The sequence below is a fragment of the Rhamphochromis sp. 'chilingali' genome (genome assembly GCF_963969265.1).
Source record: "Rhamphochromis sp. 'chilingali' genome assembly, chromosome: 21".
Lineage (NCBI taxonomy): Eukaryota > Metazoa > Chordata > Actinopteri > Cichliformes > Cichlidae > Rhamphochromis > Rhamphochromis sp. 'chilingali'.
In genome coordinates this window covers 25894338-25919658 of record NC_137949.1, presented here as the reverse complement: position 1 = coordinate 25919658, position 25321 = coordinate 25894338, and the positions used below count along the sequence as shown (strand labels likewise).

At 40.8% G+C, this 25321-nt stretch overlaps 1 protein-coding gene across 1 annotated transcript; it reads right to left on the bottom strand.

Moving 5' to 3' along the window:
- Positions 1-1322: 1322 nt before the first annotated feature.
- Positions 1323-22623, bottom strand: asap3 (ArfGAP with SH3 domain, ankyrin repeat and PH domain 3). The gene is made up of 26 exons (XM_080870010.1): positions 22201-22623; positions 18648-18720; positions 16101-16246; positions 14627-14701; positions 13736-13785; positions 12597-12720; positions 11551-11636; positions 11217-11292; positions 10223-10309; positions 9867-9976; positions 9136-9205; positions 8926-9013; positions 8520-8568; positions 7585-7751; positions 7354-7487; positions 7157-7248; positions 6844-7024; positions 5843-5928; positions 5620-5735; positions 5471-5538; positions 4549-4656; positions 4164-4371; positions 3755-4046; positions 3445-3661; positions 3129-3260; positions 1323-2824 (listed from the first exon to the last, which is right to left on the bottom strand). Exons 1-26 carry the CDS (start codon positions 22324-22326, stop codon positions 2750-2752), a joined length of 3036 nt encoding a protein of 1011 aa, XP_080726136.1. The 5' UTR covers positions 22327-22623; the 3' UTR covers positions 1323-2749.
- Between the last annotated feature and the right edge of the window lie 2698 nt (positions 22624-25321).

Here is a 25321-nt window from a genome sequence, read left to right as displayed (position 1 = left end):
ATATCCCACTTCTAAGTGCTCATTATTGCAAACAAGTATGTCTTATATCACTTTAAGCCAGTGATTTTACTGCTTCTCAGTTAATAAGAAGCATGTGTATGGGTTTTACACAGATTTCACTATCTTGAGTATTAGGAAGTTAGTATAATCTCCATTACATTTTATTAATTTTAAGAGTTTGCAAATTTATATTCAAACCTATTATATTTACAAAAAATTGCTTTGGAATCATTAATTTTACTCCACATTTTATAGATGCCTATAATATTTCAGTGTATTACATTAAATTATATTTGTGCATTCTTGTATTCGTGTATGTAATGATAAAATAGATAAGCCTATTAGCGAACGGATGTTTGTTATTTAAAGGTTTTCAGAAAATAATATTTTACAGCTGACATTTATATACTCTGGGTGTACTAGTACAGCCAGACAGGACAACGGATATGGGTTTACACAAGGGCTGCTCAGCCAGCAGAACAGACTAGTATGTGGTAGAGTGAGTTATTATCCTGGCTGTTAGTTAAGTGTTATGTAAGTGACAGGTTGGAATTTGGTCATCCTGGCTCTGGGACAGAGGGTTGGGGATAAGCAACATCTGGATGGAGAGTAAGTGAAGCTGGAATAACACAGAACTGTAGAGAATACAGCCAAGAGAGACGGCTGAAGAGATTTAGCTGTAGGAAGTCATTTAAGAATAAAATGGGGGGTAATATCGGAAAAAGAAAAAGGTGGAAAAGCAAATGTCAAAATTAAAATTCAATTTATTCTTTTTTTTAAAAAAGAGGTTTTAACCTGTTGATTAGAACAAAGTAATTTTTTGCAGGTCTTATATTAGACTCTAAAGATCTTAAATGAGTTCAGGTTTTCAGAATATGGACTATTAGGGATTAGTGTATTCTTAAGTATTATAAGTCACACATTTCATAATCTGGCAGTGTTGAGCCTAGATTATACTGTGTCGCAGCCACAGGCAGCTGGAGACAAGACAGTAAAGTGCATTTTAATCTCCCTGATTGCTGTCTCGAGTTACCATTCCACCAACTTTTAATAATGTGCTGAAATAAATGGACTGGTTTGTATATAGCACTTCCCTACTTCACTTAAGCACTCAAAGTACTTTATGCAACTCATGTCTTATATCACTTGCACACCGATTAACACATCCAGAGCGAATCGGGCTTCAGAATCTCGCCCAGTAACAGTTTGGCACAATAACTCAATCAGCCAGGGATCGAACCACCAACCTTATGATTAGTAGATGACATCCCTGGTACCAAAATATCTGACCTTATGTAAAAGTATAAAAGACATCACAGGAGTTAAAGAAGTTTAATGAGTATGTGTCAAATACACGCAATGAAATTAGCTAATCTGCTAGTTCCTACTTACAGCTGCAGTAAACTGTTGTCATCTTTGATAACCTGCTTCTCCCATGATTTATTTGCCAGAAGAAACTGTGACAAGTTTTTAGTTTAATGAGAAAGAATGCTTTTATGAATATATTATGCATCTGTGTCCATCCGCTCCCATCCACAGTCATTTAACAACTAACAAAACACCAGAAGACAAAATATGTCAAATGAGAGGACATCAAATTCGTGACATGAAGTAAGATTATCTGTAATGATATAATCATTTATGATACATAAAATGTAAAAATGGTGTTATATACTCTGGATGAGTGCACATATATAGACATTTCAGACACGTATGTACAAGAAGTTGTGGGTTAAATTCTGTGAAATGTGTTAGATTTGAAGATTTACGTCTGGCAGTGAAAGCTCTCCCATTCTCTGCTTTCCTATCCTTTCTTTCCTAAAGGATCCTGAAGGCCACTGTGTGTGTATGAAAAGAAGTGTTCACTGAACAAATTACTGCAGTAGGATGCTATTCTTAACAAGCCCTCTTAAAGTGCCATTTTCTGGTAATACAGAAGTCTTTTTTTTTTTTTCTTAACACCATCGTTATTTCATGTTCTCCAGAGAATAGTGCCTACAGCCAAAAGAAACCGGATCCTCTGCTCTCCATGCCGCCAGAGAGCTATGCAGAGAGTCAACACGGCTGGGCTAAAGTTTCTGATCTCTCCTTGGGGTGTCCAGACGCCTGCAGGAGGCAGACTGGCTGGCAGGTTCCCGGGAAGGCGGCACTGAGACACTGAGCAGGTTTGAACCTTATATCCAAGTCACAGTATACTGCGATTCCAAACAGTTCAACGGTTTCCATTAAGAACAAAGGAAAAGGGGGGGGAAGCTACATCCCGATTCAGTAGCTGGCTATGTACACACTTACAGCTGTGCCAGCTTTTCTGAAGATTCCTTCAGAGTTTAAAGTGCCTTACAGGGTTTCTGCCCTACAAGTAAATATTGCCTCTATGTACAAGTCCTAGATCAGCATAAGCAACTTCAGCATTTGCTATACAAATATATAATTAATGGTCAAATGAACATTGGACAATAAATGCACAACACGTTCCTTTTAATAGCTGTTTAGGGTTTTAGAAAGGGTGGCATGAAAGCTTTCAGTTCTTGTTATTGCCTTCTAGGGATGACTAAATGTTTAAAATCCTAAAGTCGCAATGTTCACATATCCCTTTGCCAAGAAATCGTTATGTGGGAATGTTGTCAGTTCCAGTTGTATCCAAGAAAAATAATACAGTCCACTCCTGGATAAATTCCAACTTGTGATGATCAACTTCCAAGGATCAAATGGTTGATTTTGCCATTTTGAAGAATACTGTGTTCCCTCTTCAGTCTGTTAGTTTGTGTACATAGTTTACAGGAAAGGCCCCACTCCTGGATGGATCCCCCTCTATGTGACCAGTCTGTTAGGAAAAATATATGTCTGTCAATCAAATCCCTCTATGTACTATTTCCAGTCAATTTATTTTAACTTTTATAACTTTGGTAATTAATTTTACTGTACTTTACTCTGAGTTTATAAATATACAAATCCACAAAAATGCCAAATAGTAATAACTGTTGGATTGACTCCTGAGTAAACTACTGACAGAAAAAGTATGTAGTGGGTGAATAAACAAGGTTATCTTAGACTGATGGCTGGGCCTTCATGCAGAAAGCTGCTACTGAGTGGGAAATAGGTTGTAATGAATCTGTAGTTACACTTACCCACCAGTGGGGGTCATTAGTGGCTGTGACCACAATAATTTCATCTTTGAAAAAGGCGAGCTGCTCAGAACTGACAGCTCGGCAGTCCACCAAAGCCTTGACGCGCTTCTGATGTGGCCTGCTGTTAGAAACCTGGAAAAGACATATGCTTCTGTAAGCTATGCTTCTCAGTGTGCCACCAGCAAATTCATACACTGACTGTGAAATCTCTTAAGCGTTTTTTCCCCAGTGAAAAACTCCTGAAATGGAAGCGTGTGACATAGAGAACTTGAACTTATTTAAAAATAATACAAAAAGGTGTCTTTGTCATTTGTACCATAGCATTCCTGCGAGGTCGTGGGATACAGGTCAAATCAGGTGAGGACGAAGGGGCGGGGACTGGAGCAGTAGCTGGGGTAAGGGCTTTACTATTCCCTCCTGGGGTGGAGTACAGATCCTCCTGGCTGCCCACACAGGCCGAAGACAAAACGCTACACTTTCCCTGGCTGCCTCCTCCACTGCTCGTGCGGCGGTATGACGTGGTCTTCTCCGAACTGGAAAAATAACCCAGAAATAACAAGATCAAATTATACTAAACTGTGTAGTATTAAAACAACAGGAGCTAGATTCACATTCTTCTTCCTCACCTGACAGGCCCTATGTGATTCTGAGAAAAACCTGATGTGGCACCACTTTGAGATCCAGAACTCAAACCAAGATGACCATCCCATGTCTGCCTATGCGCCCTGAGCAGGCTTGCTTGTCCATTTGGAGACCTAGGGGGTCTCCCACCTTGGCCTTGGTTTTCTGTATTTCCTGAAGGAGGACTCTGTCGTGCCTGCATCTGGGGACTGGATGAGTGATAGGACGGGTTCGAGCAGCGTCGTGGAATTTGGTTTCCTTCATGCGATGTGGCTGAGATCTGTGGGTCTGAGCGGCCTGTGGAGGGCAAAAAAAGAAGAACAAGAGCAACAATGTAAATTGATAAAACTAGCATTGGCTTAAATAACTCATTCATTTATTTTTAATCTAGAGAATCTGTATAACGTAGTTTACCTCTTTGGATGGATTTAGCTGGCAGTGGCGGAGGCATTGAAGCTCCAGAGGGGGCGCTATTGACTGGTGGATTTTTATATAGAAATTCTATATTCTCGTAAGCCTGACAAGGTCTGCTACTTGTACTAGCAGCGGAAGAACTGACACTCCAGTGTCCACCACCTCCATTTGATGACAGAGGAGACCGGCTTTTGGGTAATGGGCTCACCTGGAGTTAGAAGATAATAGACAAAACATTAATTTCTATAGCGCCGCCTCATCTTTCTTCATTTAATTTTATTTATAAACTTTCCAAAATGGATAATGTAAAATGAAAGGAAAAAGGCCAAGCTTTGACTTAAAGGTAAAGTCAGTAATGACTGTGGTTAGTGTGTGTGGCATTTACCCTCTCATCCAGGTCATCTTCACTGTCATAGAATTCCTGAGACTGCGTCTCCCACATGAACTCTACGTGTATCTGAGAGTTAAACGTCCCACTCTGCGCCAGCTCCAACTAAAAAACACAAAAGAGCACAAAAAGAATATTTAACTATCTACATTAGTACACACGACTTTATTTGATCGGTTAACTTTGTCATATCAAACCTAATTTATTTCACTCCTATGCTGACTTGATTGTCGTCTTCTCTTTATTTTGCTTGTTAACGTTTTGCTGTAATGTAGTTTTGTTTGTTTGTTTTTACTACTAATAATAGTAAACGTTGCAATCTTTTGTTAGCTGTTATGTTAAAGACAAAAAATACAGCTAGCAGGAAAAAAGGCATGAAGGGGAAGTTTGACTCTTGGGTCAACATTTTTCACCAAAGTGAAACCAAAAGTCCAAAGAGTCTGTCTACATCCTTCCACATAAACAGTCGTGTGTCATTGCAAGCTAAAAGTTGTACAGCCGATTATGCAACGCAAGAATTTTGTAGTTTACTCGTCTAACTTTTTTTTTTTTTTTTTTTTTAATTGTTCCACAAAGGATTCTTTTCTAAGATTTCTCACAATCAAACAGGATGTTACTCAAGGCAGGTCTGATTCAGCAGGGCAGATGGCCGGTAAGAAAATAAAACCAGTTTATGAATGATACACACTGGGATCCAATGAGGATAGGGTTCCCTAGCTGAGCTCTGCTGCACAGGGAGTTATTTCAAGGTAGTGTTTCCAGCTGTGGAAATTGGGTCATTTTGCTTCTGGAGTTGGATTTCTGGCAGGTATTATAATGTTGCCACTTGATTCCTCAGCTGAACTTACTTCCTGCCAGTGTGTGTTCTGAGTATTATGAATTAAAAACTTTAAAAGCTAAAGGGGAAGTGAGATCTCACCAGCTCGACACACTGTTTATGCTGCAATCTCCTGGCAGTATCCAAGGCCGTCTCTCCTGCCGAGTTCACTACAGGAGAAAGAAAAAATAGCGGCTTTCTACTTGTGACACTATGCAAAAGAGAAATACAATTAACAGAGTAAAATGTACCCGTTTGAAGCGCTGCCTTCGCTTTGAGGAGTAACTTAAGAGATTCAGGCTTATGATACAAGACGCTGTAGTGAAGGGCCGTGTTCCCCTCTGCGGTTCTCTTCTCCAGACAGTTACTGTAAGATGAATGTATAGATTTGATAGCTGGCATAAAACTGTACTAAAGCAAAAACCAAACTGTCCATGCAAAGTAAGTAAAACATGCTACATATCGATGTCTGACCTGTTCTGACAAAGGAAATCCACAAATGCCAGAGAGCTTTTTTCCTCCAGACGCACAGCAAGATGGAGCGCTGTCTCCTTGAGTCCCTTAGTGGAAAGCAAAGATAAAGTCAAATTGGTGACATTTAAAGAGATCTTCCATCTGTACTACATATTGTTTTCATATTTTTTTGCATAGCTACTTCAGTCAATCACCTGAAGTGGCTGCACATTATGTTAAAAATCAGTCTTACAAATATGATAACACTAAAGCTTAAGTCAGAGGTTGACCATGCAACAACTGTTTCATGTTGTTGTGTTAAAAACTGCTAAAAGCTTCAGGCCTTATCTGTTTATATGAAGGGCAAACAGGAGGGGCAGAAGAAAGACAGAAGAGCCTGCATAATTCAATGAGCCTGGCTTATTTGTTCTCCAGAGACATGAGCTCTGAACTAAGAGCTGAAATAATAAATGAAAGCCAACCAACACAAACAAGCACACACACATGCACGCGCGCACATGCGCTGACTAGGAAGTCCATAACAGGAGGGCAGAATATGATTAAAGACTTGAAGGCGAGGCGTTGGAGAGAGACAACAGAGGAGGGTAAAGACTAAATTAAAGGTCAAAAGAGATGGGCGGGCCTCTCATGACCCACCCATAAATATATTTCAAATACTGCAACTGTTTACTTGCATTATATGAGCACTGTGTCATATAGATATATTTTTGTAAACATTAGGTGGATTTCTGTCTTTATTTCTGTCAACTTTTCTAAAGTAAAAACAACAAAGCAGCATTTTAAAACCTCTCCCTTTAAACCTGTAAACAAACTGGATGGACGACCCGGTCAGGATGTAGCTGTCATTCAAACTAAACGCACATCATTTGCAGGAATGTCAAAAGTTTAAATCTTTCACTGCGTAATATAGGTTTATTACAAGCTTTCCCCACCCTAACAGGGCAGCTTTCTGGAGGAAATGAATGTGTGGTAATCCACTTGTGGCTTTAAGTTATCTTTACCTGTCCTTCGGGGAGTGTGAGTGGTTTGGCCAGATCTGCTCTCTCAGCATAGAGCTGCAGAAGCAAAGCGAGGTCACGGCTCCTCACGGCTTCATAAAGCAGGCTAGGATTTGCTTCTTCTCTGCGTAGGACGTAGCGACGCTCAGCGTACTTTGCCACAATGTATTCCTTCCTGGCATTCCTGGTTGTTAAGCAAATGCAATTCAATAATATAAACTAATAAGCTGGCATTGTTGAAGCCATTCTTAATGTCAAAGGAAGTGTGTATTTATAACTCATTTTCATGATCACTTAAATTATAAATCAGACTCACATGTCACTTTGTGGAAATGGTTTGACAGAGTCATTTGGAAGCCCTGCCTCCATGATGTCATTGAATCGAGTGTTGCCAATACTGACGGCCAGCTGGAGTGACACACAATACATCCACAAATATGTGACATGAAGACATTTCAAAGAATAGCACATTGTTGCATAATGTCTGTCTGTTCCCATGTGTCTATTTAGTACCAGTAGTTCGGAGGTGCTCAGTAGGTCCAGAGTGAGGGACTGGATCCTGGAGTAGTGGACCCCTAGCTCTCTGTGGATGCCGGAGCACTCAATACACGTCAGGATGCCCAGATTGGTCGACAGCCATGTTGGATCTGCGAGACACAGCTGGTGATTATTCATTATGCTCATAAAACAAATGTAATTGCATGCTTGTACTTCTGTAACCATATATAAGAATGACTGGCCAACCTGGAGCTCCACAGTCTGCGCAGGCCTCATTGCCAGGCATGTGTCGAAGCTCAGCAATAATGGCTTTGGAAAGTTCCTGAAGCCCACTGTCCTGCAGGTGAAGCTGATCCCCACCCAGCGCTGTGTTCAGGGCCTCCTCCTTACTGTTCTGCAGCACGGACACCCAACTAAAGTGCAAACGATATACATTTAGAACATTGTTATTAAATTTCATATATTGTAACAATTCATTTTGAAGTTTAAACCACAGAGAGTCAGCGACACCATGGGAAACGAGAAGACTCTTTCACTAAAACATCAAAAAATGCTAAACTATTTTTTATGCATGTTTTTTGTTGTTGAATTATGAGTAATATAGAAATATGAGTTAGTGATTCTCACATCTATCATTTCTGAAGCTCGGGTACTTTTCCATTTAAACCATTTGTTATTGCACCCCTAAACTTACATAGCTCATCACATCAAAGAAACTGCCTGGAGGCCCACACAGAAGGGAAGGACAGCGGACGAAGAACCCCACTTGCAATCCCATCCAAAACCACATCAGAACACACAAAGTTCCCCTGCTTGCTGCCTGTGGCTACCAAGAAAATTCCCACCCAGAAGAGACTAGGTTTCTGTCAGACTCAAACAGTCTTTCTGCATCATTTAGTTTGTCTTACTTTTTGTAAATTGTCAGCTCAGCTTGTTCTTTACTGCATGAGCCGTCAAATTATAGCGTTTCTTGTTTCATGAAAACATGTTTAACCCTTTCCTTACAGGAACGATTTATTGTCTCTGACTGGAGTCCTGGCTGTTCATGTGTACATTGTAAAGATTCTTTCTTATACATAACTCCACTGACATAAAAAGGGTATGGCATGCAACAATTTGCTTTATAATGAGAAAACAGACAAAAATGCCAGCATGCAGCCTACAGGACTTTCAAAGCTTACATCAAACATTCCTGCTCGTCTTCTGCCTGGAAATGATATGTCCGGTTATCTATCGAGAGGGAAAAAACAAAAGTTAAATATTATCTTGAAAACTAAATTACACAGTAGAAATTGGAGCAGAGAGGCTTGAAAGACAACAGTCAATATAAAGCTTGCGCAACTAGACATGGCATAAAACAAGCGTGAAGCACACAACCACCTCTGTTTTACCGCGCAGCACTTCATATTAATCACTGGGAATGTCTGCCATTTACACCAAAATTAAATGTCTCAGATCCTGATTTCAAATGTGAGGACCAAAGAGGCAAGTTTCCAAGTCATCTGTGCTGCAGATGACTGTTTACAGTCTGTAATGATCATATGTTGAGGGGAAAGCTTGAAGGTCAAAAGTTAAAAATAAACCTACGAGTGACAAGGTCAAAGGTCCTCCTGTCCTCGGGGTTCGGTCGCACCTGGCAGGTCAGCAGGTTCAGCTTGGCTGGGGGTCGATTGATCTGAAGACAAACACATTTGTATCAGTATGTATTTGCTCACATATTTGCTGTATTCACTGCTGACAGTTTACCTCATGTGGCATTTATTGTCTAAAAGCACAGTATCAATCATGAGTCCTCACCGTACTGTGGGAAATAGTCAGGCAGCCGAATTTGACTCCACACTTTCTCTTCTGCCAAACCTTCCTTATCCTTTGAGATGAAACACAAATGAAGAAGAAAAAGGCCAATTATTATTAAAAAAAAAAACAATCAAATACATGAATATATTTATTAACTCTCTGTATGATGTGTGCAGTGCATTAAGTGAAAGCCGTGTTAACAGATACCATTAGATACACGCTGCTGGCCCAGATTATTCCTATTCACAGTACAGTTTTCGTCATCTTGATTGAATCAGGTAAAACTGCTAAAGCACATGTTCTGTTTTTTGTCAGTGGCCTGAGAAAAGTTTACTCCCCCAAAGCCTCCTATTTGCCCTACTGAACCACATCCCCTCTCTTTATCACACACTAATCTAGGACTGTGTGTGTGTGTCTGTTCGTGCATGCGCATGACGCAAATGTTGGATCAGCTAGCTAGCCAGTCTGCCAATAAGTTCCACAGGAGGGGCCCCTGCTTGAATGTTCATCTCACAATAATGAAGACCAGCTGGGGCAGATGAAGTTTGCATTAGCCTTTCTTTCTCTGTGCCATACTTACTTAATTTTCACCCAGCTGAGATCATTTCTGTCTTTTACAATGTTAGTGAGCACCGTTTACCCCATTCTTCTTATTCTGTATGTACTTGCGATTCCTGCAAAATGCTTGTGTTCCAACTTCATACATGACACCAGCTAATGCCTTTACACACCCGTCACTCTTCTTAAGCAGGAAACCGGATTTCTCCGTTCCGTACTTCTTGTTTCCCTGCGGTTGGTGAATGCTATACCCATTGCCAGAGTTTTTCCTGTTGAGGTACTCCTGGAATATAAACAGTGATTTAAGGATTTAACTTTAAAGCTTCAAACCAGTTGTCCAGATTATAAAAATTCAAAGCAATACAATAACAACGGTGGCAAAACACTACTGTTGTAATCAGCAGGAAACTTAAAGCCAGTGCACCTGGGCTTTTTATAGCGCTGATATTGGTTTTACACAGACAAATTAAAAGGTCTACAGTAAGCTAACTTACCAGACATAAATAAAGACTAACATAAATAAACATACCTCTTTGCCCTCCACTTGTAGAAGTGATCTAAGAGAATCCCTCAACTGTGTGAGTTGTTTTACCTCTTCATCTTGGTCTAGGCGAACCTACAAAACACACCATGAAAATATTTTTACTAAAAAAAGAAGAAAAAAGTTGGAAGAAGAGAATATGTTCACTTGATCACATACATGTTTTTCTTTTTTCATTTGTTCTGGGTGTGGAAAGACAACACACAGCTTTGTGTAACGATCTAAATGATCTAGAACAGAGTTCAGTATTTGGGTGTGTAGTCTTCTGAGGTTTTTCATTTTGAATTAAGAAGCAGAATGACCACACTCACAAGCAACACAGGCCAGTTTAACTGGGAAGTTTAAGTATTTTGTTTTCCTGGAGAACCATGACACAGATTCTATCTGAATTTCCTTCCCGAGACTGAGGTCTGGCATGTCTGAACGGCTCTGTGTTCTGCCCATGAAGAACCAGAAAAACCTCTAACGTTTCCAGTATCACAGTTAACAGTCTGTTTCCAGCAGCTCCAACCAGAAAAATGGAGCACGGCAAATAGTGCGCAGGCAGAAACCCAGTTAAAGCGGTTGGAGAAATAGATGTGTACTAAGGAAAGTATGAAAATGAATGATACATTCATTTCCATCTATTGGAAACCAGGGCAAGCATTTCTGGGAAGAGACTCCTTTAAACAGTCGCTGCTTGTGGATTCAGTGAAGAGGGGGTTGGCTGTTGCGAAAGACCAACATTGAAAAAGTAAATGCTGAAACATAACACAGGGTTTTACTGTAAAATTCTATATGTGCACAGTATTTTCCTCCCAAACATAAATGAATGAAGAAAAGTAGTCTGTTAGAATGATAGCATCAATATGTGGGGTATGTGCATATTTTGACTTCTTAGTGCAATCAAATATTCTTTTAAAATTACAGCAACACTGGGTAAGAAAAAACATGCATATAATCCAGGAGGAGTGAAAAACACAAGAGCAGCTTTCATGTGTACCGTGTGAATAGATGAAGCAAGCTTCTCGATAAAGGGAGAGAGATTCTCTGCAGCCTTCAGCCCATCCTGAAAGAAACTGAGATCAGAAAAAGAACAAATGCTGAGACAAGCTACTTTAGTTTAAACATCTGATTTCACACCAACTAAAACACCACATGCTGTAACTGTAACAACAGTTTCACTCCCACATTAAAAAAAAAAAAGCCTAGGTAGGAATAAAAAGTGTAAATGGTTAACAAGAACCGCAACAGGCTTTGCAAAAAGACCGACTGCTGTGCAGAATCCCTTAAAACTCAACATATCTGTGAAAGTAGATGCCAGCTGAGATACTGACCTCAGCTGAGCCTGGAAATATTTGATGAGGCTCTGGAGAAGATCAGGACCCTGACGCACCTTCAGCTCCTGGATCTTCAAAAGGTACTAAAAGAATAAAAACAGACAGTTAAAAACACCTCTGAAACCACTCTCCATAGAAAGGACCGATGGGTCTGTAAAAACATGCAGCGAAGCATGACGCTACCGTTTTTCAGTAGCTTAAATTCCACCCTTGAGTGCACACCTTTAATGTGTTTACTGCATATTTTAACTGTACAGCTCGAATGTAAAGAGTCTTTATTGATAAACAAAAACACACAAATTCACAGTATGTAATGATGAAATGTAAAAAAAGAGAGAGAGAGACTTTGAGCGATGGGGTTTTAGCTCTGTGTGGATTGAATGACTACATTGTACTCGAGTCTTTGCCCCATAAAACCTTCATCTGGATTCGTCCATCACAGTCTACCTGAAACAGCTCTGTGTTGCTCATTCATGTGACATTTTGTGTGATTTACTGAGTTTACATATATGTAGGTGGAAAGAAAGATTAATAGACAGAGGGTTTAGGGTAAGCTGCAACAAGTGAAAATTTCATCTTCCCCTGCCTCTCCTCTTTGTCTCCACAGCTGGTCTCAGTCAAGATAAGACTATTTCTTTTCCTCAGGCTTTTCTCCAGCTGCATGTGCACCACCAAACTCAGTTAGGACTACACCACAAGTGCATTTTTCACCCATTTCCCCCAATCTGGTGATTGATTATGCATGATGATGCACAATTACCTGCTTCTGAATTTTCTTTGTATGCTAATCTATAGGACACCACCTATTCTGAAATTCAGTTTTGAGACTCAATAACTATGCTCATGTTTAAGTCTAATGAAATATATTTTTCCATCAAAGGAATTGGATTGAAGAGACACAAAAAGGAGTGACCACCAGTGTCCACCATGAATAGAATATGTAATCCACATAAGCAGACCACCCTGGTAAAGTAAATGAAGCCCAGCTCAGATATGCCAATGGAGTCTGGAGTATGGTATTTTGACTGGCACCAATTCCCCACCTCACACATTTGCAGCTGGAAGATCCGTCTCTCTCTCTCCATGTCCTCTGCTCCATCTGATCCCTCTGTCCTGATCAGTCCCAGCTGCCTGTTCTTTTCCCTCCTCTCCTTCTCTAGCTTCACTCTGGAGGGGGGAAGGGAATGGAAGAAAGAAAAGAAAGAAGACATAAAGAAGGTTTTCCGTCTTTACTTGCACACACGATGTTTGTCACAAAAGCTAAATCTGATCAGCTCCATCTGTATGAACATGTGCAGCTTTTACTCCATCACAAACTCCACCATCATGCTTCCCTTTCTCATGTCGAGCGAGGAAGTTGGATGAAATGTAATCTCCTTACAGCATTATAAAACACTTTGAACCAGAGCTGGATTGAAATCAAATAACGGCTGTAAAGTGCAAATGCTTGGGCTTGATTTCTTTTTAAAGTAACTGGAAATGACCTTGGGATATGAATCATTATCTTATTAACTTGTGCTGCCACACAAATTCCTAAACCCCACATGAGAAGGAAATATAATACATGAAGCTTTTGAAACAAACACATTCGTCACCATCTTCATCTATATTTCTGTCATGCATCAATGTGAGGCCTGTGCAAGTGGCTATGAATTTATGAGCATTTACACTTTGTGAACCCTTGTGTCTGCATTATTTTGCAAATTCACTAGAAAAACACTTGCTGGAAATGAGTGTATATATCGTGTTTATCTGCTAACATCAGACAATGGCAACTAAAACTGCATATGAAGAGGCAATAGAGCTGGAGTTAATTAATGTGAAACAAACGTTACTTTTGCTGAAGTTGCTGCAATGCAGAGGACAAGGACACAGAGGGCTATACGTGGATTAGCCATCCTATTAAAAAGGCATGAGGCTGCACTCCAAGATTACCGGCTTGCAAGCCAGATACAATTACAGCCTCTGACATACAAACATTTTCATTTCACGGCGCCGTTATCATCGCACAAATCAAAATGTCACATGAGGCTATGGCATTACTACATCATATCTACAGTGCAGCTTTTAAAAGGTTGTTTACTCTCAGGAAAACAATGAGCCAATGATGAAGAACTCTACTGCAGTCTGACTCTTACAGATGAATGTGAAGTAACAGTATGGACAGAGTATGGATAATTACATTTTTACATCATAATCCTTCCAGCTCTTCTCCATGTGTTTCTTGAGCTCCTGTTTGAGGGGAGAGGAGAGAAAACGATTAATAATATATCCCCATTGCATTACACACAGTAATAACTGTACTTTACAGCTCTTCCTGGTTATTGCTCAAGCGGGTGGAGCGAGACAGGTAACACACTGTGATGCAATTAGTCGGCTAGTCTGCTATCTGGATGAACAGGATTTCAGGGGCATTGTGCCTTCTTTCACAGTTATAATGAAGCAATATTCAGTTGCAGAGTCAGCTGTTTAAAAGACAGGGCAGAGATGGGAGATTGCAGAAGCACTGGCTAGTTATTATTCACTAGTGTGTTAGCATGGCAAATCAAAAGGTTAAATACTTGGCAAGACGGGTAAGTTCTGTGCTGGAACGTAGCAAACTCTTACTATTTCATTTGGATAAATAATCTTATATTAAAGAATACTTTAGTGGGGTCAACATTTAAGTGAATACAACTTCTGCCAGAGGAAATCTGCCCTAAAATAAAGTTTACACTGCAATAGTTGAATCATTCTTCCAGACAGTGATATCCCATACACAAACAGAACCTCCTCACATACAAAGCACTGCATCTTGACTATATAAAGTCATCACGAGGCTTTCGGTTGGCTCATCTGAAGATTTCTGTGTGAACTGTAACATCTAAACATCTTTTTCTATTTTATAATATTGAGCTATCCTCACATATTTGACAAAAATCTGCATTTCTTTTTTCAAAAAAGGGATTACAATCCACATATCTGTTGCTAGGTAAACAATAACGATAAAACTTTATCACATGTGAACCAGTTTAGGTTGCAGTATTTAAATGAGAATTTCATTTATACCGTAAGTAATAAAATCCAGACTCACCAATCTGCTGTCTCGAAGCTCAGACTTCAGCACATTTTCCAGAGGAAACGCCATGATGTTGTTAAGGTTTTGTACCTGAAGCATGTAAGAGAACAAAATAAATAAATAAAATCAGTGAAGAATGGAAAAATATTTCGTAAAATGCCACAGATGACCTTTAGCTGCTGTAGTATAAGCAGAAACAGATGCACCCACATTGAGTTTTACGCACTCTGACTGTCTGTACGAGCATTTCTGGGAATGAGAAATTGATAACTCACAAGCACGGTGATATTGTTATTCTGAACTAACGAGTCATCAAAAACAAAACACTGCACCACTACAATGCTCGAATCCAAGTTGGAGGATGATGCAATGACTCTGGATGAAGTGTTTGTATAAAGTAAAGTGAGATTCATTTGAGATTTGGATGAGGTTTAGATTAACGCCATTGTGGATTTGGGAAGAATGAATCACAAAACAACCTGTATAACCCCAACAAGTCGCTTTTACTGTAATACAACCAGTTCCTCCATCTAAGTACATCACATGAGTATTTTGGCATGCATGGCAACATACATTCATCATGACTCACCGATACACATCCCCAGATAATTATCATCTAGATTTTATTTTTATGGCTTCTGGTGAATTACAACCAAGCCGAACCCTGCTCTTAACATAACTAATGTCCAACCACATCCTTGAGCCGACTGTAGAGCTAACCTTGATATATTGACACAGCAGCCTGAAGAGTGGCAAGTTTGTTTTGGTTGGCAGCCAAACACTGGGGTAACCGATAGATAACACATAGAGTTCTTACACAGGGAAATTCCGGCTTCCAATGTCAACAAATGGACAGATGACATGGATCAATGGATTCATGTTTATACCCACACTGAGACAGTGGGGCACGTACACTAACACTCAAACGAGGCATTAAGGGACATGCTCAGGCAGTTTTTTGCAGTACGACTCCTTAAATCACCCTCCTTTGGGCCCACTTCCTTTAACATCTGTAAGCTGTAGTCGCCCCTGTGAGGCCCTGACAAACACATGTTAAGTGTGTGTGTGTGTGTGTGTGTGTGTGTGTGTGTGTGTGTGTGTGTGTGTGTGTGTGTGTGTGTGTGTGTGCTGACTCACACGTAGAGGTCTGGGATGAATTATCATCACCAAAGAAACTATCAGAGGGAGGGTTCTGGACTGCCTCAAACAAAAAGCCCAAGTATTCAGCTGTTAAAAACCACCTTTGTTCATGCAGCATGTAAGTATGTGAGCACACATATGTGCTTATGGGGAACAACAAAGGAAATTTGGCACATTTCCTTTGAAAATTCTCTGATTATATAAATATTTGTGTATATTAGAGCCATGTCTTCCTTAGTCCTAGTTCTATGCAACTAGTGTAAATGATTTCAACTCTAGTAAGAGCAGCAGAATTTAAGCAAATGTCTCCTTTCCCTTGTATTCCCATCTTTTGTCCTTTTTAACCCACCAGATTTTTGAAGAGGGATGTGACCTCTCTGGTGAACACAGCCAAGTTGAGGAACCCTGTGGAGACTTCATTGTTGTCCTGAGTCAGGTGGCTATTTCCCAAGTTCTCCAGCAGCTCAATATACTGCTCCTTGCTGTCCACATGTGCTGAAAAACAACACACATAGTAAGTATTGATACAGACCGTAAGGAGTGACTCAGAGTAATTTACAGGCACAGAAAATCTGACAAAGGCAGACTGACTTGTTGTCTTGGGAATAGTTTAACAAGGCGAGCATGTGGGACAAATTAGCACTGGTTTACACCCAGTGGAGGAGGAGGAGTAGAACATATAGAAATTCATGTTTGTCCAAGAGGCTTATAGGTCCCTTTCTTAACTTTTGTAAGCTCTCGGTCTGTTGAATATTTATGAACAAGTGCTGATGGAGAAGAATCTGGGCACAACTTTTGCTTACGTAGTATAAAACAAGGTTTCATTCTACAGGTTTTTTGGAAAGAGGATGAACAAACACACGTTATAATGCAAGCTAGGAAATCTTGGATGTAAATCAACAAATATGGGCTCCTTATAACGTGGACCTGACATCTGTAGAGGCACCCAGAGCTGACTAAACAGACAGAAGTAGACATGGGGAGGAAGCACAGCAAGTTTCTGCTCCACTTCCACTTCAAGACAAATATAAAATGGTAAACTGACTGCAGATGGGAGACAGGCTAACACTGGCTGAAAAGCAGAAATGGAACATTTTGTCTGACAGAAAAATTGTGAATTAAGGAAGGAATGCAGACAAACTGCGGGATGGAGGAGATGAGATCTAGGGGTTTGCATGAAAACTGCAGAGGTTGTGGCTGCATGGCCGCTGAAAAGAAAAATTATTACAATAAACATACGTGCAACTATTAAATAACAAACAGCTGAGTCGCTGCATAGCTCAAAGGATGACGTTACAGCTGACCTTTAACTGCCAGATACCACCGGGGCAACTCTGCTTTTTCACTGCTCTACTAGAACACACACAGACTCACAGGCCACAGCATCTTGGCATAAACAAGTGCTGAGTACTTATGGGAATAGAGAAAGAAATAAAATAATCTCTTAATTTGCAAATACGTGACACAGTAACAGAGCATCAAACCAGCACGGGGGAGGGGTGGGAGTCAGGCTTTTTATCATTGTGAGTCACACTGTTGGTCCACAACTAACATCAGGACTGTTAAATAGGTTCAATAGCATAATGAGTGAACGGGAAGGGCCTCCCAGCCTCGGATTACTGGAACTAACCGTAATGATTCCACTTAGAGAGACAAAAACTAGACAAAGCAAACAATAATAAAATATTTCTTTATAGATGCTATAGCACAGCTGAATACATCTGGTTGCCTAACTCTGTGCAGCTAGCCTGCTGACTCATTTTACTAAAAAGTACAAGCCGATGCCTTAAAATGGGAAGCAAGGCTTGCAAGCAACTTTAGAAAAACAAACTCGGGACATGTTAAGCATTTTCTCTGTTTCTCCAACACATTTTTGAGGTGAGCATTAATGTGTTATTCATGCCCACATCTGACAGCTCTGCGGCAAGCTACAGTGACATAAATCTACACAACACACACACACAAACTCAGAAAGCACTCACTTGGTGACCTTGTGGATACTGAGGTCAATGAAGAGGGCGCCTTGTAGTTGCCGAAACCACCAAAGCCATTTACTTTAAACACAGAATCCAACGCATACACAGTCCATAACAATAGAGTGTGTTGTTTAAATAAACATCATCCCTGGGTGGCAGAATAGGGGGCCTCACTCTTAAACACAAGTCGGATGATGTCATCCATAGCAGAAATTATGTTAAGGGTCATTAGTAATTATTAAACTCTGGTTCTTTCTCTCATAGTGTGTCACTGCTCTTTTCTTTTTCCCCTTCGCCCCCCAGCTGCTTGTGGTAGATACCTGCCCCTCACTGAGCCTTGCTCTATTGGAAGTTTTCTTCCTGTTAAAGGGGAGTTTTTCCTTCCCACTGTCGCCAGGTGCTCACCCTTAAGGGATCACGTGTTTGTTGGGGTTTCTTTCTAATATTGTAGGGTTTTTACCTTACAACGTAAGGAAATGTTGTTGTGGCTGTTGTCGTGGCGCTGCATAAATAAAACTGAATTGAACTGAAGGCTCCCCTATGCACAAAGCAGATCATACAGTCAAAATAGAGGTTGACCTTTACTTGACAGCTGGCTAGCGAGAGATGGGCTATTTTACTTTCTGTATAGATGGAAATCATTATCTGGGGATTTTGTTTTTAAATTACCCTACTTTCTTCCCATTTCTGTTGCTCCCTTTTGCACTGTAGCACTTTAAATACAAACTTATGTGCAACTACAGCTTGTGTAAGCTAATTTATTGTGCTTCTGTTGCATTTTCTCCGGTATCACCTTTTTCATGTACAAAAAAAAGAGAACTAAGGGGACTTTTCTAAGTAATAAGTACAGGTAGAATTGTTTTCTTTAACTCATAATCTACTGAGTGAATGAGAATTGCATGTGACACGCTGGCACTTACAGATTCCAGAAGTGTGTATAGCTTTGATTGTTTTCTTCATCCTCTGTAGGGCTATGTGGTCTGTCTCCAGAGACTGCAAAGAAAGAGAAATCAGGAAGAGATAAGGATGTTTGCACTTGCAGTAACTCAACATTTACAGCAAAAAGTATGCTTACTGAATTCTCCGTTACATCAGTTTGTTTGCTACGCCAGTTCGTCTCCTTGTCTATACACATATCTAAAACCGAAAATTACATGGCAGCAACCTAGTCCATTTAGGGATGTAGACATCATTAACATGACCTGCTTAAGTTCAAACTGAGCACCAGAATGGGGAAGAAAACTGATTTAAGTTCATGTGAACTTTGCTTAATTGCTGGTGCCTGGTCTGGATAATTCAAAACTGTTGATCTACTGTGATTTTCCCACCCATACGACAATCATCACCAACCAACATCCAATGAGCAGCTGTTCTCTGGGTGAAAATGCCTCGTTGATGTCAGACTGACTGCTTCAATGAGATAGGAAGGCAAATTTAATTCAAATAACCAAGTTTAGCCAAGTAAGCAGAAGAGCATCCAAGAATGCCCAGCATGTTGAATCTTGAAACAGATGGGCTACAACAGCAGAAGACCACACCGGGTGCCACTCCTGTCAGCTAAGAACAGCAAACTGAGGTTACAATTTCGCACGGTTTCATCAAAACCGGACAACACAAGACTGGAAAAAAAATTTCCTGGTCTGATGAGTCTTGATTTTGGCTATGAAATGTGAATAGTGGGGTCTGAACATGCAAGCATGGATCCATCCTGTCTTGTATCAACACTTCAAGTCTTTGGCAGTGTAACGGTGTGGTAGATATTTTTTTGACCTATATTCTCCCCCTTACTACCAACTGAGCATTGTTTAAATGCCAAAGTATCCTTTGGCATTTAAACAATGCTCAGCAATGCTGACCATGTCCATTCCTTTATCACCACAGTGTATCCATCTTCTGATGCCTGCTTCCAGCAGGATAGCGTGCCACCTCACAATACTCAAATCATATCAAACTGCTTTTTTGATTGTGACGCTTAAAGGGCCTCTACAGTCACCAGATCTTAATCCCACAGAGCAACTTCAAGGTGTGGTAAAACAGAGATTAACACCGTGGACATGCAGCCAACAAATCTGTAAAAACAACTATGATGTTGTGGTGGTAATATAGACAAAATCTCTGAGGAATGTTTCCAGTAACTTGTAGAATCGATGCCACAATGAATTAAGACACTTCTGAATGGGATTCAATCTAATGCTAGAAAGGTGTATCTAATAAAGTGCCAGCAAGTGTATTGGTACACTTTTCAGAAAATACATTGAGAAACTGTGTTGGTTTAATTTTCTCACGATGTGTGACAAAGCCAAAACAGATGAGTAAGCCTTCACCCAGCATATGATAGTCTGCGTTTCACTGTCGTGTACAGTCCCAAATGATGTCACAATATGCATTTCACCTGTCACTGTCTGCGTTGAAACAACAGGTTTTCACTGTGAGACTAAAAAAAAAACATTGCATAACAAAGACATGAAACAGACATTAAAATGCCTTCATTGTATTTGAACAATAACTCTTCAAAGCCCAAACTATTTGAAGCTACATATTGTTTATGCTCCTCTCGCGGGCCCTGGTTTAAATGAACTACACTTACGACACTCCACCTACACGTCACCAGAAATAGCTTTAATGAGCCAGCAATCTAGACTTAACAGACACTCTGCCTCATCGGACGGTGTTGTTTACAAACCACAGGCCTTCCCGGTCGGGTCCACTCCCTAAATGTTAGTTGATTAATTAAAAGGCGGTGCGGGTGTGTTCCGTTATGTGACGCCATAGTCAAGAAGTGGGAAAGTGATTTAGAGGAGACTGGAGATGGGAGTTGCTGGAGTTTCCTCTGGTGAGTTGGTTGGCAGATGGCAATAAACAGTGGAAACAAGCTGAGGCAGGTCAGTGAAACAGGTTGCTTTTGATGAACTAAATGTGAGAAAGAGCGCGCAAAAACTTTAGAGACAACCCACCATTCAGCTGAAATAGACTAACAATGCATGTGTACTCATGTTGATAGTGTCACTTACAGTTACTTTGCTTCATTATCTATGGCTGTGTATTCCCACTGTACGGGTGTGTGAGTAGACTTTAACATTGGATGACTTGACTGATATATGATCTGTTACAAAGTGTTAACATTTCAACACATCAACTAATTGATCAAGATTAGATTGATTCTTAAAAGCATGTCTGGGAATGACATGACCTACTGTTGCCTATTGCTAAAGAAAGTGAAACTGTTTACTTCTGCTTTTCTTCTTGTGGTTTACTCCTGCCACTAATCAACCTAGTCCTGGATGAGCTGACTGAACATGATAACTATAATCTGAGCATCTATGAAAAGAAATAACTGCCCTTACATCTGGTTGTGTTCACATGTGTAGAATTCCAGCGTGACCCTCCCTAAACAGCAATTCCAGCCATGTATTTTCCAGCGTGTCATGCTGATAAATAAGGACATGAGCCCAAGTTAAATGCATCACACAGCTGTTTAAAATGCTCTTCTTTATTCTAAAGTCTCCACTTAGTCTCACTTTCAAGCCAAGGAACTCCTAAAGAAGATCCTTCATCTCTCTCAGGCTATGGTGAGGTTTCCTCTTATTAGAGGTGACTCAGACTGATGTGACTCTAACCAAAAACACAAATCCATATGGACCGCAGCAGAACCCTGATCCACAAAGTTTAGTCACAAAGAATACAGACAAGGAAGTATTGACATGCACATTTGGAATATTTGTTTTATGGCCAAGTTCATAGTGGGCTCCCTCTGCTTCCTCGTTTGCGCGAGGAGCTTTGAGAGAAGAGATTTCAAACAAAACACCAATGTGCACACAGAGAAGCCTTAAACAAGTCTTCAAAGTACTAGTTATGAAGAGGGGCATGCAGACAGACTTGCTTGCAGCTATGGGCATGTGTGCATGCTTACCCTTACAAACACAATCCATCACTCTGTGTGACTCAGGCATGTTTCTGTGTCGTGTGTGTTCTGTTAGTGTCCCACCACTCTGACTCCCACTAGACCGACGACATAAACACTGTAACCTCATGTAACCTTCACTTATTTGCTGAATCAGACACTGGGGTTTATACTGAACAGATCATATACGCACTCTAAGCCTGTCCTGTACAAGTGCAGCACCCATCAATTTGCACATTTCAGAAAACATAACCTACTCCCATGTTCTAAACTGGGAACCATGAAATTCCAAAATGAATACACTGACAGTCCCGCTTTTTCCGACACAAAGCCACAGCACTTTGCATTTGTAGGTTCTATACCTTTTGGAAATAAATTACCGGTCCGTGAAACACCGCAAGTTTACTGCTGAAACCTGTGCTCACGTGCAAACTGTGTTACAAAAAGAAAATTAAAGCTTGAGTTTAAAAAACAAAAAAACAAAAACACAAGCTACAGGTAGGGGTAAAACGTCAGGTAAACAACAAAGGTGTATGTCTTCTGCACACACCTCCCCCTTCCACAACTCTCACCTCCTCCACGGCTGAAACTGTGCTCCGACAGTCGCTCATTTTAGACTGAAACGTTGAAGTCCCCGGAGAAGACAAATCCTCGTTTGTCAGGATCACAAAGTCCGAAACGCTTATTCGCTCCGGCATGTTTCGGGCGAAGCGGGTCCGACAGTCAGTGAAGAGAAAAGTGAGGCAAAGTTACACGCGCGCATGTAAGTCCCATTTGAAGTGGAAGAAGAAGAAGAAGGGCAACAGTACGGTCACTCCCTCCTTCCTTTGCGGAAACTGAAAAAATATATAATAAAAAAAACACCGTATTCATCTGAGTTTGAGTTCCTTTGAACAAAGTCTTTAAGGTGGAAAGTTGAGTCAAACTAGACTTTGCAAGTCCCGAGCGACTCCGAGGACGTGTGCGCGTGAAGGTGCACCAGCGCGCTACTGAGCGCATTCAGTGAGGGAGGGAGCAAACTCCACCGTCACGTGGGAATGTTTGTGCTTTCTGGCAAACCAGAAACAGAGAGAAAAGCGTGTGTGTGTGTGTGTGTGTGTGTGTGTGTGTGTGTGTGTGTGTGTGTGTGTGTGTGTGTGTGTGTGTGTTCTTGTCACCACCTCTTTCATTAATACTTCTCATTTCTATGCAAACTATAGTCCGGTCGCCATGGATGCAGAATTCCTCCTTCACAGACTTAACTTAAGGAGAAGAATTTCAATGGATGGGATGATAGGACAGTTTATCGACTGTCACTGAATGCTGTCTTTCAAAACTGCACTTTGCAGTTTTACCAAAACACTGGAAGGAGGAAAAGGTATTTCTTTAAACCCGAGAAAAGGATTCGGGTTTTTATGTGCGCTGCTCTTTAATTATATGGCTCATTGCGTCTTTGCACCTTGATCCTCTTGGCTGAGGCTCCAAAGCCTCCTTCTTCTTCCTTTTCATCTAATGAAAAGATATTTCTCAAAGGGGAGGATTTTTGATATCCCTCCTCACTGACATTTCCTGTAGTCGTTTGGGGAGAAAAGAAAGGGGAAAAAGGGAAAAGAAAAGAAGACCTAGTGCATCAGAGAGGTGGGGGGGAAAGGCAAGGGTTGTGTGTCTAACATAAGTCCTGCATGCCTGCTATTGTTAAGCCTGTCAACTTGAAAAAAGGAGTTGTATCAGTGAACATTGCCTCAGGCTGAGCAGCGATAAAATACACTATGAAGTGCAGATGGCTGATTTTAGTCGCTCCCTTTAGCGTTACCACAAAACCACATATTTGCCTACATTAGATACATGAAGGGAAAAACTGAATTACTGCCAATTCAACAGGTAACTGATTATCTCTATCATATTCAATCAGCAAAAATAGGATTACTTTTTGTTTAAAGGATTTTATCTGTTCTCTTTTCCCGCTTATTACTGCCGCTCAGTGAACAAGCACAGAATGGATGCAGTGTCTTAAATGTGGGCGCTCACAGTGGTACTGTGTGTGCAGTCACAAAGATAGACAAGCTCCTTTTGAATTGCATGTCGTGTTATTAAGCCAAAACACAGACAGGCCAAAATGTACATGCATAGCAGTACAAGATATCATTGTTGTGTTGCACACACACCCACCCACAGGCACACACGCTCACTCACACACAGAGCTTAAACTGAAAGCTCAAAGGGGGGGCTATGGGGGAAAAAAAGTTCCTCTGGAGTCCAAACAAACATATCTCTGGTTTTTCCTTATGAGATAAGGCGCAACACAATTTAAAATGTGGACCAAAGTCTCTAGAGGAAAAGCTGTAAAACCCCACTCTTTAACCTTTCAATCATTGTGAAAAAATGTGCACTCTTGAAAGGAAGTGAGGGCACACATCACATAAATAGGGTTGGCGACCCACTTTAGCAGGGCCTCATTCAGTCATTGTTTGTTGCATGGCTCCAAGTGTGAGGAAGCTAAGCAGGGAAAGACAGAAAACAGATATTGTATATTTGCAACTTGCATGGATACATGCTGGCATCTATTAATGTGACATATGTGCAACGTGTGTGATTTCATGCTCACTGTGCATGCACTCATTTTTTTTTAATGCACTTCTAGCTGATGTAATGCAGGGGCTTGCAGTGTTCAAACAATACCCTCCTTCAGTTTCTTTGCAGCACTCAGTAAAGAAGCAGAGCCTTTGTATGCCAGCCAGCCTTTGAGCCCGGGTCCTATTGTAAAACTGAGCAAACCGGTCTGCTCAGGCAATGAACTAACATGTAGTGAAGAACCCAAGTCCAAGGCCAGGGTGGGCGGGAGAGAAGAGATGAAAAATTGACAGGGGAAAATTGTTTTCCTTTTTGTTCAGTGATGTTTGGAGTTTAGCAGTGAGAATTTGTGTGCAGGAAGGTCGACAAAGGTGGAATAACACAGGAATGCAGAAAAAGATCAAAGCTTTATTGGAAATGTGACTCACTTAATGTTTTCCCTCCTTGTCTCCACCCTTTACCGCCCTTTTCTTTTTAAATATTAAGAAACTCTCTTCTTCCCCTCTTAAGGGTGATTTAACTGGTTGCTTCCCTTTCATGCCACATCATTTCTTGTGTTAGAGCAAACTCCTCTCAGAGACTGCGAGCAGGGAAACTTTGGCAGTGAGGAAGTGATGTACATCGAATACAGCTTCTCTTTCTCTGTGACGCACACACGGCGTTGGAGGTTACAGCAACATCTTCCAGTTGCCCGGATTTCCCTTCTTGCTTCCCAGCAGCCCAGAGGAGCAGGATAAGGTTCTTCTATGAACCCGGCCTCCAGCCACCCTCCCCCCCTAAAAAATATCTCCCTCATCTTGCTGCTTGTTGACTCAGCTCCACTAGCACTGCTATCAATTTACTACCCCTGTCAGGACAAGGGGGGCCTGGGCTTACCGTAAAATACCCCCTCTTCTGGTTGACATGGATGACTGAAAATTGGGGGACTGGGGAGACAAAGTAAAGTTGATTTATTGCAAAACACAGGGCTTTAGTTTCCCACTGGAATAGGCATATGAGGTGTATTGAATAGGACTGGAGCTCCATTGAAACTAATTTGCCTCAAGAACCTGCATTGAAGAGCAGCTTTGATGTAAAAAAAATAAAAATAAATAATAGCTCTGACGTTAAGTGACAGCTGCTGCTTTGGAAAAATACATCATC

Excerpts from the sequence above, each read along its gene's own strand:
- asap3 (XM_080870010.1), bottom strand. The coding sequence starts at position 22,326 with ATGCCGGAGCGAATAAGCGTTTCGGACTTTGTGATCCTGACAAACGAG. Across the intron at positions 9,206-9,866 it reads CTGCTTAAGAAGAGTGACGG|GATAAGGAAGGTTTGGCAGA; the intron begins GTGTGTAAAGGC and ends TTCATCTCAAAG. Across the intron at positions 5,929-6,843 it reads TCACACTCCCCGAAGGACAG|GGACTCAAGGAGACAGCGCT; the intron begins GTAAAGATAACT and ends CTTTCCACTAAG.